A 12,538-nucleotide genomic window follows, 5' to 3' on the forward strand; every position below is an offset into this window, starting at 1 on the left:
TAGCCACGGCCATTTTGTCCTGCTCATACACTGACCTTCCAAGTATTCTTCTGAAGTCTAAATGGAAGTCTTTATGACTCATGTATTCGGTATTCAGAGTCAGCATTAAATAGTCCATGCCAAGGTCTACTTCCTACTCACACAGTAACCAGGGCCAAGCTGCCATGGACCCTTGAGTTCTTTGGTGTCATGGTCAATGACACCAACCCTTTGTCTCTGTGTAAACAAGGACCCCTCTTCTCTAAAGCAGAGTCTTATGGGATTTGTCTGGCCGATTCTTGAGATACCTTCAAGGCATCTTGCTATCATTCTGGGCTTACCTCCTACTTGGTTCTAATGTTTAGAGCAAACGACCTTACATTGCCTTCATTTTAAATATGTGGTTTGTTTGTTTGTTTGTTTGTGTGTGTGTTTTCTGCCAAGACTCATAAGTTTTATTATGATTTTTCACTCTGGTTTTTGTCCCTATTTTCACTTTAAATCAGGAACAACATAACCAGCAGTAGTTATCCTATAGCCTGAATACTTGACATTTCTAAGATAATTGGTCTTTTATCTTTAAATTCAACATTTCCTCAATGTCTTAAAGTATGGACAAACTTTTTGATAGCCTGTAACACAAATAGCCTCTAGTCCAGTTCCCATTTCCTTCTGTGACCCAATGTACCTTGCCTTGAATGTGAATTCTTACCAGGGTTTTAATGTTCCAAATTCCCACTGAATTACCTCAGAAGCAGACTGTATCCTTTTGCTTTTATTTATTTTATTTTTAATTTTTATTATATTTTATTTATTTCTGTTTGTAGGTGCATGCCTGCCATGGTACTTGTATGGAGGTTAGAAACAACTTATTGGAGTTGATTCTCTTCTTCTAATATGGGAGGCCCAGGACTTAGGTTCAGTCTGCCATGCTTGTCAGCAAGCTCCTTTACCTGCGGAGTCATTTGCCAGCCCTTTATCCTTGTAAAATGATTGTTTCTCCCTATTTATTCATGACTTATTTTTCATCAGTCTACTCATACCAGTATCCTATCGGATGGCCTGATTTTTTCCAAATTGTTTTGAGGAAACTGTTACAACAAAGGGATGGAGAATGACTGGTTTGAGAAAAGAGGGAGGCTAAGACAAACTGCCCTGTGGAGATGGGTTGTATAAAGTAAGCATCTCTGGGCTGAAGGCAATGAAATGAAGGAGGAGAGTATGAGTACCATTAAGTATGGAGAAAGAGAGAAAGCAGGCAGAGGGAAGAATCCAGGCAGAATTTGGCCGGCAGACTGAGCCATATCATCAGAGGAGAGAGGAGAGGGAGGGCAAGAGAGGAGATGCTGAGGGGTGACCCTGGCCAACTTACATAGGGATCTGGCCTCTTGAAGGGAATCAGAAACCCAGCCCCTATAAGGCAGAGGGTTAGGGTAGGGGGCATGGTGAGAAGTGCTGGGAGGAGTCACAGGTACTGAGGGATGCCGGGAGCTGGTCAGCTTCCTCTTTGATAGATATGTTAATCGTCACCTCAGCCATTTGTCCTCCTTTCTGAGACCTAACAAGGACCATGTGAGCTAGGATCAGATCTTGAAGTGAGAGAGCGAGTAGGAACATTATGAGAACACTAAGAAAGTTAGCTTAAAGCAAAATGAATAGGAGAGATAGTTGTCCTGGACACTGTGGCAGGATCAGGCTTCAGGGGAATCCTCTGAACGAAGTGGGCTATTCTGACTGTGTTCTTTCAGGGAGTGTAGGAAGCTCTATACATCATTTTAGTCTGCATGGTGTACTGGATAGGACCATAAACTCTTTCAGCTTCAAGCAGGAGGAGCTCCAAAACCTCAGCTCACCATAGCAGGAAAGCTGCAGGAGTCTGTGGCCTGACTCCTGCAGACTGCCAGAGTCTTTTAGAGTAACCAACAACTTTAAGTGTCAGTCTTGTGATCCAATAGCCATCCCTTCCAGTCAAGTTCATAGTTTTTTATTGTTGTTGTTTTGATAAATAGCCATTTACTCTGAATGTTTTGCACAATTTTCGAGGGGTCATTATCACTCTGCTTTTTTGGTAGACAGGTTTGGGAAATGTCTTTAATTTCCATTGCATTGTTTACTTTACTCTGTTTATAATGAGAATATTGGTTGTTGCTTTTAAAAATATACCTGAACTAGCTGCAGGCCTGTTACATCCAAACTGCACACATAGCAAACCTGTTACATTTATTTATTCCTTGATATTCTTTTTGCCCATAGCATATATTCTGCTAAAGTAAGAGTTCTGCGATTTTAAATTATTTGGATTAACTGGTTTCCCCATGGTTGTATTGTTAATTTGATAATTTCATTGACTCTATGTTTACCTAAATTCAGTTTTAGGGCTTGTCTTTGTCTTTCTTGTAAAATTAATTTTGAATATATAAAACATTTCACTTTGTTTCATTACTCTTTTCCTTTTAAGGAAACTATTTTCATTAATTTTATTTTGTTTTTATGGTCCCATGCATATGATTATGTGGTATTTCCTTTCCTTACTACACACAACGATTCTGTTTATATTGTGCATAAGAAGCTATTTGTGAGAGATGAGACCTCTTGGTATTTGTCTTCTCTGCACTTTCGTTGTATTTGGGAACTCAGATTTTCCCCATTTCTCTGTTCCTCTTAACCAGGAGGTCCTGGGCGAGCTACCATGCCAACTCCAGGAAACACGGCAGCTTTTCGTGCTTCCCTCTGGACCAATATGGAGAAACTTATGGATCACATCTGTGCTGCTTGTGGACAGGTAAATATTTCAAAAGATGGGAAGAGCAAAGGCTGGAACATGTTGCACCTTCCTCTCCTTATCCACTTGTTCCTTATGCTAGCAGAAATGCTATTTTTGAGGAATTTCTGAAATATACCTTGCTTTTTCCAATTCCTAAGTGTTAACGTTGGCTTCACTTGGAAATGCCCAATTAAATATACTTTGCCTCTTTCTCCTTTCCCACCTTTAGGTACAGCATCTACAAAAAGTACTAACCAAGAAGAGAGATCCTGTTTCTCACATTTGTTTCATTGAAGAAATAGTTAAGGTATGTCTAAAGAAGGATTTTTTTGTATGTTGTTCATGCAGACGGTAGGAATATACCAGCACGCATTACATAGGTCACTGCCTTATAGGGTAACTGTGTATCAAGGGCAATGTATTTATTGACAGTTATAAATTTCCCTTGCAAGGCAGTGTCAGCAGGGGTGTGGTCTAATTTCTGAAGTGCACTACACACTTCATATTTCTGACATGTATGTGATGGCTTATAACTTTTTCAAAATTTCCACTAGAAAGTAGCCTGAAATATTTCAGTATTTAAGAAATTTAAACAGTAATCATGAAAACATACTCACTTATGGCCATAGAACTCATTCCATTATTAGTTTGCCCCATGATTTTCTTTGCTGTGTTCACTTTTCATGTTGTAAAATCTCCCCTTTGTCCTTTACTAACCTGCTAGCTTCTTGGACTATTAGGACTCCTTTCAAGGCAGATAAATCTCTGATTCTATATCTTAGTCATTAATTTTGAAGTGCTTTTATAGTTGTTAACAGAATAAGGAATTATTCTGTTTATTATTAAAGCTTAACCTTGAGTGTGCTAAAGAAAAAATATTATTGTGTTTCCATTATCATGGCATAAGTAGTTTTATTTGTAACTTCATACATTATGGTATTTTATATACTATGTTAAACACCACCAAGATTGCCTTCATTTGGGTGACTGAATCAGAGTCTCAGGACCCAGCCTGTAGTTTGACTGATGCTAGTGATATATTACACTTATATAAAGCAAAGTCAGTAAAAGGAATTGGTATGGGACATCAATTGCTATCTCCAACAAAGCCCTCCTTGAGGCTACTGGTCAAGGGTCAACTGCTGCCTAAGATGTATCAACAGTCTAGAACTAAAGAGTACCAAATGGGTACTCTGTAAACAACCTTGTATAGTTTAGCTAAGGGAACAACTTTTATCAGCTAAGAATCGTATTTTTCAAGCTCCAAGTCTCCAGACTCCACCATAATCAACCTTCAAAGGGTCCTTGTGTGGTTGCTCACAGCTGCTGCTGGGCCAGCGCTTTTCCATACAGCATTAAGAGCAGGACTCACCTCTGGCTTTACCCTGCTTCCTTGCACATGTGGAAGATGCAGCTCTGTCTGTTTGCACACTCACTAGTTATTTGTGTGTTTACTAGGCTGTGAGGGACAGTACTGGACCTACAAGCAACTTTACATGCAGTGTGCTCTTTTGCTCTGGTCTTTGCACTCACATCAACTACTTTGTTTTTTGTAAGAAGTAGCCTGCAATGTTTTTACTGTCTGATAACCTATATTTTAAAATTTCATTTTGTATTTTAATATCATGTATACAACATTAATTAAAGTGAAACAGTAACTAAAGTGAAACAGTTGAAGTGATTTTTAAAACATATTTTAAGTGTGGGTTAGCCTTCATGCAGAGGTCAGAAAAGAGAATCAGATCCTCTGGAGTTATTGCTAGTTCTCAGCAGTGTGGAGGCAGGACCTGGGTCCTCTGGGAGAGGAGCCAGTGTTCTTAATCACTGAGCTATCTTACCAGTACTCTCTCTCAAGTGATTATTTTAAAAGGTTAAGAATTTAAAAATAAGGTAGTAGCCAACCTGATTATGGGAGAAGGCCAGTTCAGACACCCTCTCCACTGTTGCTAGAGGTCTTAGCTGGATCATCCTTGTGGATTCCTAGGAGTTTCCCTGGCACCAGGTCTCTCCCTACCATAAAATGCCACCTCCTGTCAAGATATTTCTTTCATTAGTCGCTTCTTCCATTCACTCCCCCCCATCCTCCCCGTCCCCCCAGTTTACCCAGGAGATCTCATGTATTTCCCCTTCCTAGGGAAATCCTTGCATCCCTCTTTGGGTTCTCCTTGTTCCCATAGCCAAGCACTGGGTAAAAGCCGCAGCAGTCCAGGTGAAGAGAGGGAGGAGGGATTGTAAAAGCCAGAGGGCGTCCACGTTATGACAGGAAAACCATAGAGACAGCTGACAGGAGCTAGTGGGAACTCACAGCTAGAGAGCCTATATGGGGCAGACCTAGACCCTTTGCATGTGGGTGACAGATGTGTAGCTTGGTCGGTTTGTGGGACCCCTAGCAGTGGGACCAGGACCTGTCCCTGGCTCAGGAGCTGGCTTTTGGGAACCTATTCCTCATGCTGGGATGATGCCTCCTCACCCAGCCTTGATGCAGAGGGAAGAGCTTCATCCTGTCTCAACATGATGTGCCATGCTTTGTTGACTCCCATGGGAGGCCTGCCCCTTTCTGTATGGAGGAGGGGTGGGTGGGGCGGGGGAGACAGTAGATGGGAAGGGAACAGGAGGAGAGGAGGGAGGTTGGTGTATAAAATAAATGATAAAAATTAATAAAAAATTAAAATTAGTCCTATTAAAAGGGCATATGTTTGTAATTGTATTATATTTAGGAAAACTTTTACATAAAAATAGTTGTAGTAATTTGTACAGGCCAGATTTTTAATATTTTTATGCCATTAACTATTAAAAGATCCCCTTTTAATATGCTTAAAATATGCTTCATTTTACTCTCCCATTTTTACTTATATTCAGATTTTTTTTTTTTTTGCTTTTGTTTGTTCATTTTGTTTTGTTTTCTTTTCAAGCAGGGTTTCTTTGTGTATCCTTGGCTGTTCTGGAACTCACTCTATAGATCAGGCTGGCCTTGAATTCACAGAGATCCACCTGCCTATGTCTTCTGAGGGCTGGACTTAAAGGTTTATGCCACAACTGCCCACCAAAATAAAAACCTTAATGCAAAATATTCATCATTTGTTTAAATGACAGCACCTGTGTTTCCCTGTCTTTAATGTTTTTAAACTTGTCTTCCTTGTTATAATTGTAAGCACATTTTCAGCAGGATGTAGTGGTTAGTTCTAGTTACTTGGGACTGGAATGGAAGGATTGAGGCAGCATGGTTCCATTCCATTTCAAGAAGTAAACAAAACAGCACAATAATTACACGTCTATTTAGTAACTGTATTGTTTTTGTAGTTTAGAGGGGGCAGAAGAACCTTTGTAAAAAGTTCAGGGTTCTTAGATGTTTTGGAGGCCCATATAATAATCTTTGTATGCTTTGGCAAATTAAACCTTTTTCTAGTGTCTTTCATGTGTTCTTGTTTCACTAGCAGTTTTTGTATTTTTTAAGGCTTTTGAAGAAGGACTTATACCAAATATGTAGAAAAATTTAAGTACATACATTTATAAAAGTTTGTCTATGTTTAGAATATTGTTGTCTTCCTAATTAAAATTCAGCCTTTTATGTTTGTTTCTCTGTGTGAGTGTACCTGTGTAAGTGTGTGGGTATGCATGTAAGTGTTCATGTGTACATGTGTAAGTGTGAGTGTGCATGTGAGTGTACATGTATAAGTGTGAGTGTGCATGAGTGTACATGTGTAATGTGAGTGTGCATGTGAGTGTACATGTGTACATATATAAGTGTGCATGTGAGTATACATGTGTAAGTGTGAGTATGCATGTGTACATGTGTAAGTGTCTGAGTGTGTGAGTGTGCATGTGAGTATACATGTGTACATGTGTAAATGTGAGTGTTCATGTATAAGTGTGTGAGTGTGCATGTGAGTATTCATGTGTGAGTGTGCATGTGAGTACATTGTAAGTGTGGGTGTGCATGTGAGTGTACATGTGTGAGTGTGTGAGTGTGTGAGTGTGCATGTGAGTGTTCATGTGTGTGTGGGTATGCATGCGAGTGTGCATGTGTACATGTGTAAGTGTGTGTGTGCATGTGAGTGTACATATGTAAGTGTGTGGGTGTGCATGTGAGTGTACATGTGTACATGTGTAAATGTGAGTGTTCATGTGGAAGTGTGAGTGTGCATGTGAGTGTACGTGTGTGGGTGTGCATGTGTACATGTGTGAGTGCATGTGAGTGCATGTATAAGTATGTGAGTGTGCATGTGTATGTGTGTGTGTGTGGGTGTGCATGTGTACATGTGTGACTGTGTGAGTGTGCATGTGAGTGTTCATGTGTGTGTGGGTGTGCATGCGAGTGTACATGTGTAAGTGTAAGTGTGTAAGTGTGCATGTGAGTGTACATGTGTAAGTGTCCCACGCACATGTATTTGTGCATGTGCATGTACGTGTGGAGACCAGAGGGAGACGTCAGGGCCCTGCTCTGTCACTCTCCACCTCATGCCTCTGCGCCTGGAGCTAGGCTGGCGGCCTCCTGTCTCTACCGCAGTGCTGGCTTGTCCATAGTGAAGTCATGCCCACTCTCTTCCCTGTGTGCAACTCAGGTTCTCATGCTTTTCTAACCAGCATCCTTCTTACCCATTAAGCCATCTCTCTAGCTCCTGGTTTGTCTTTCAAATCTGTGAAAATATATTTTAAAAATAAGACAAAACAATGTAAATAATTCCTACTGAAAAATATTTCTGCCTGGCGTTGGTGGCGCACGCCTTTAACCAGCACTCGGGATGCAGAGACAGAGGATCTCTGTGAGTTCGAGACCAGCCTGGTCTACAAGAGCTAGTTCTAGGACAGCCTCCAAAGCCACAGAGAAACCCTGTCTCGAAAAACCAAAAAAAAAAAAAAAAGAAAAATATTTCTTACATTACAGTTTTTTTATATTTAGAAATTAAGCTTTTTTTCCCTAAAGAGATCAATAGTAATAAACATGTTTCTTTTTACATTAGAATCAAATAGAATTTAAAAGATTTATATTTATTTATTAATTAATTTTATACATAGTCTATATCAGAAATTGAGTGAAAGGTCAATTAAATGGTGCTTCCCATTGGTTTTCCTGTGTGGTATAACTGGCAGTATAAGAATAGTGGCTATGAGTGGGGAACTGAGCCTCTCTTCCAGATTTCCTGGTTGGAACCAAGCAGTTCCAGTGCTTTTGCAATTCACTGGAGACTAAAATAGAATTTCTGTATTTGATAGTTCTTTTGACAGCTTCTTTCCTGTTTCAAAAACGTCTCATTATCTCCTATGTCAAATAATTGTTATAATTATTGTCTGTTACTTTTCAATTTTTAAACATTGATACTTTTAAGTTTTACTTTAAAGGCAACTTTAGGTTATAAAATGTCACCCAGGGAACTGTGAAATGGTAAGGTTAGAAGTACATTCCTATATAAACTGCAGCTTCAGTATTATCCATAATTGTTCATTAGTTGTGACACATATATACTGCCCCAGCTTATGGTACTGTATGCAAATGCTTCATTATGTAAATGTGTATTACCTTATGTCCATAGACTTCATTAGAGTACCATACAATTTGTCGTACTTGTTTCCTTTTCCTAACCCCCTACTTTATACTTAACATGCCATAACAGGGTTAACATTTTAGCGTCTGGAAAACTGAATTGTTAAGTTCTGCTTGTTTTGTTTGTTTGCTTTTGTTTTTTTTAAGGCAGGGTTTCTCTGTGTAGACTTGGCCATTTTGGAACTCACTCCACAGACCAGGCTGACCTCAAATTCACAGAGCTCCACCCTGAGTACTGAGATTAAAGATGTGTGCTACCAGCTCTCTCTGTAAGGTCTGCTTTCTTAATACTAATTCAAACAATGTCAAATGAAGGCTAGTATACTGATTAGTAACTTAAGCCTTGGCTTCCCAGCACTAAACTATGTCTAAATTCATAATACACTATAGCCCTTCAGAGCCTTAGCTATCAAATGGAAATGGTTATCTTGCCACTGAAATGAGATACTCTGAGTAGAAAAACGTTCAGAGATAGCAGTTTGTTGTACCAGGTTCAAATGATAAGGCAATGAACAATAATAAGACTCAATGGTATATGATAATTGCTATTTCAGACTTTTAAAATCTTAAAATATACTTTTTTTTAAGGCTCATAAGCTTATCAAAAGCTAGGTAATAAAGAACCCTGACACATGAGGAAATCAGTTTTAACAAGTTATAATAACACAATTTGTTTAGGCATTAATTCATATGTAATATCAGGAGCTTAAGTCATTTATCATACTTCCTTAAAAAATGTAATCAACAATATTTTGAATATGTCAAGATTGTATATCTCATTTCAATAAAGTCATCCTTTTTGGTAACTCTTTAGCTATAAAAATAATCAAACTTATTTTTTGTAGTTTTTTTCCTTGTAAATCTTATGAGACTTGTAATTCATTTCAAATAATTCATTTGTACTCTTTTAACAGTCAAAAATAAACAGTACATGTTTAGTTTTTGCCAGGCAATGGTGGCACATACGTTTAATCCCAGCATTTGGGAGTCAGAGGCAGGTGGATTTCTTTGAGTTCAAGCCCAGCCTGGTTTTCAGAGCAAGTTCCTGGGCAGCCAAGGCTACATACAGAGAAACCCTGTCTTGCAAAGCCAAAATAAATTAAGTAAATAAATAAATAGATGTTTAATTTTCAACTTGGTAATTGCTAAGATGCTTGATTCTGGGTGCCAGAAAGGACAGTGTGTATAACATCTATAGTCTAATAGTGTGATGTTCTGATGAGGTAGTTTCTGCTATGGCTTATTACCTGGGAGATTGTTTAGTAGATGTCCATCATTTTGTCAAGAACACATAAGTATGAAGCAATAAATTGGGTTGAATATAAGATGATCCTGGACCATCTATATCTATATCTAATGTAGTAAATAAAGACTATGGATATTTTAGTAGAAACATGGAGCCATTTCAAAGCTCTTACTTAGCAGAAGTGGCTAATTCTGCTTCTGGTAATTTCATAAATGCCTTGTAAAAATTAACCTGTATTATCTTGATATGATCATTTGAAAAAAATGCATTCACACTTGTCAATTCATACTTCTGTTTAATTCTGTATTTTTCTCTTTCTGTGTGTTTTCTATATCTTCCATGAATGAATCAATAATTTCCTTAAAAGTAAAGGTTTGAGGCTGATGATTAGACACTGGATGTTCAAGTTTAGGGGGTAGATGGATGGCTCAGTGATTAAGATGGCTCATTGACTTAACCACTGAGAGGACCCAGGTTCGAGTGTCACCACCTGGCATCTCACATTTTCTGTAACTCCACTTCCAGGGGAACTGACACCCTCTTCTGGACCCCTCTTTTGAGTACCAGGTACATACATGATGCACAGACATACATGCAGGCAAAACATTTGTAACACATAAAATTAAAAACATTAAATTTTTAAAAAAGGAAAGCTTATGAAAACAAAAACAGAAGTTCAGTTTGTTACTTTTGGTCAGGCAAGAGTTCTTATATCATTGTAGAGTCACAGTACTTTGTAATAACACTTGGCTGCAAAATTAGTTAGCAAATTATTGACAACATTATGAAAACAGGCTGTAGGTTTTCATGGATAGAATTAAGTCAGCTTAACTGTGTTGGGGTGTAGATATGATACTTTCATTTTCTAAGCCAACAATAAGCCAACAATTTTTATCTTCCAACAGAGTTTTGTAATCCTGTGTGTAGGATGCATTAAGCTAAATTTGGAATTTGTTCGGCATTTTAAGCTGCTATAGTACTAATGAGAATTTTAACTATGCCAAATATGTGTTTTATTTTGCCCTTTTAGACATAGCATATGATTCAGTAATAGCATGGAGACTCTAATTAGAAAAGTTTAATGCACCCAAATTAAAAATCTTGACATTGTAAGTAAAATATGCAACTTGACTGTGGCTGAGTAAGAATAAGCCAGTTAGACAGACAGTCTAATATTATTGCAAAGCTCTCTATCTGTACAAGTTGGATGGTTTCTATTTCTGCTAGTCTAGAGGTGAGATATTCTTTTTTTTTTTTTTTTCCTTTTGGAGACAAGGATTTGTTATATAGCCTTGGCTGTCCTGAACTCACTCTGTAGACCAGGCTGGCCTTGAACTCAGAGATCCATCTGCCTCTGCCTTCCAAGTGTTGGGATTAATGGCATGTACCACTACCTGTCAAGATGAGATATTCTTAAGGCCCTTATCTCACTGTAGTACAAACAAACAAGCAGCAGAGAAGCTAACACTAATAGTACCTTTATTCCCACCAGAAATAACCATCAGACTTTGTAGCTTTACGCCATGCATTACAGTCCCAGGCAATATCAGCTCATAGTGAAAAAATGTCCAGTCCTCCTAATTGAAAGTTATTATTGAGATCCAACAGGGGGAAAAAAAGCAAAGAAACTCTTAGACTTTGAAAATGTCTCTAGCACACTACATATTTAGTGTATTAGAATTTATAAACTCAGTAAATAATTGAAAGTAATAAGACAATTGAAAAATAAAATTATCAAATATTATTTTTAAAAGTAGCCAAATAGAACATTTGAAAATAAAAATCATTGAGGGCTGGCAAGATGACGCAGCAGATACAGGTGACAGCCATGTCAGCCTGGCAGCCTGAGCTTGAACCCTAGAACCCATAAAAGGTAAAAGCAAAGAAGTCCTATGTAACTATAAATCTTTCCACCAGCTGCTCAAGCCCCGCCGTCATGTGGGCACCCAAAATAACACACTGAGTCTTATATTAATTACAATGCTGCTGACCAATGACGAGGATTTCTTATCTGCTGTCTCTGTCTTAAGTATCAACCATAATTATTAATCTCTATATTTTAAAAGACTTATCTGATCGAGGATGCTGGCGGCATGCATCCTCTCTTGTCAGGCTCACATGGCAGCTCCCAGAGAAGAGAGGAGGAGGAAGGGGAAGAGAGCGATTTCCTGCTTGTCCCTGCTCATATTCTGAGTCTGCCTGCTATGTCACTTCCTGCCTGGATCACAAGACTTCTCTTTACTACATTTCCCAGAATCCTGCTTGACTTCTAGTCCCACCTAACTTGCTTCCCTATTGGCCAACAGTACTTTATTTCTCAACCAATAAGACAATCATATACACAGAAGGACCTCCCCCATCATCTCCTCTTTTCTGTCTAAATAAACAGAAGGGTTTTAACATTAACATAGTAAAATATATAACAAATATATAACAAAACAGTTATCAAGTAAGAACTATAGTTACGATATTTGGTTCATTAACATTTAGCAAGATTTAAAGACAATATTCTATCACCTATCCTATCTTTGTGAGTCTAAAGTCTTATTATATGTAACTTATCTTTTATAATAACTAAACAAAACTATAACCATAACTATCTGTCTTCAACTCCATCAAAGACCACAGAAGGATAATAAATAACTCTAGATCTGTCAGAGACATCTTGCTGCCTGGACAGTCACCCAAAGTTCCTCTGTAACTTTGGGGCAGCCCATAGGCCACAGTGTGTCTGGCACACTTCTCAGTGAAGCAGGAACCCTTCAGGACTGTTCGTCTTGTTTTGTAAGTTCAGCAGTCACTTTCTTGTGGATCCTGCATGTCCAGTTTATCCAGCAACAAACAGTCCAGGCAAGAGCAGTTTCTTGCCTAAATGGCTAATCTCGCCATGGTGAAAGCAAACTCCATAACGAGTTTCTTCGATGCCCATCTTCCTCTCAGACGCAATTGTTGTGCCAGGAGCAGTTGTGTCTCATTGCCATGAAAAACCCTAAACCATTTAAATGCT

The 12,538-nt window shown here is 38.5% G+C and overlaps 1 protein-coding gene across 1 annotated transcript in view; it reads left to right on the plus strand.

The window, feature by feature from the left end:
• The window catches only part of Cog5 (component of oligomeric golgi complex 5), a 321,229-nt gene that overhangs the window by 187,979 nt on the left and 120,712 nt on the right, over positions 1-12,538 (plus strand). The window contains exons 9-10 of the mRNA XM_027416994.2: positions 2,649-2,761; positions 2,973-3,050. Coding sequence (XP_027272795.2) covers positions 2,649-2,761; positions 2,973-3,050 — 191 coding nt within the window. The remainder of the gene's footprint in view (positions 1-2,648; positions 2,762-2,972; positions 3,051-12,538) is intronic.

The sequence above is a fragment of the Cricetulus griseus genome, chromosome 5, assembly GCF_003668045.3.
Source record: "Cricetulus griseus strain 17A/GY chromosome 5, alternate assembly CriGri-PICRH-1.0, whole genome shotgun sequence".
In the NCBI taxonomy this organism is placed as follows: Eukaryota; Metazoa; Chordata; class Mammalia; order Rodentia; family Cricetidae; genus Cricetulus; species Cricetulus griseus.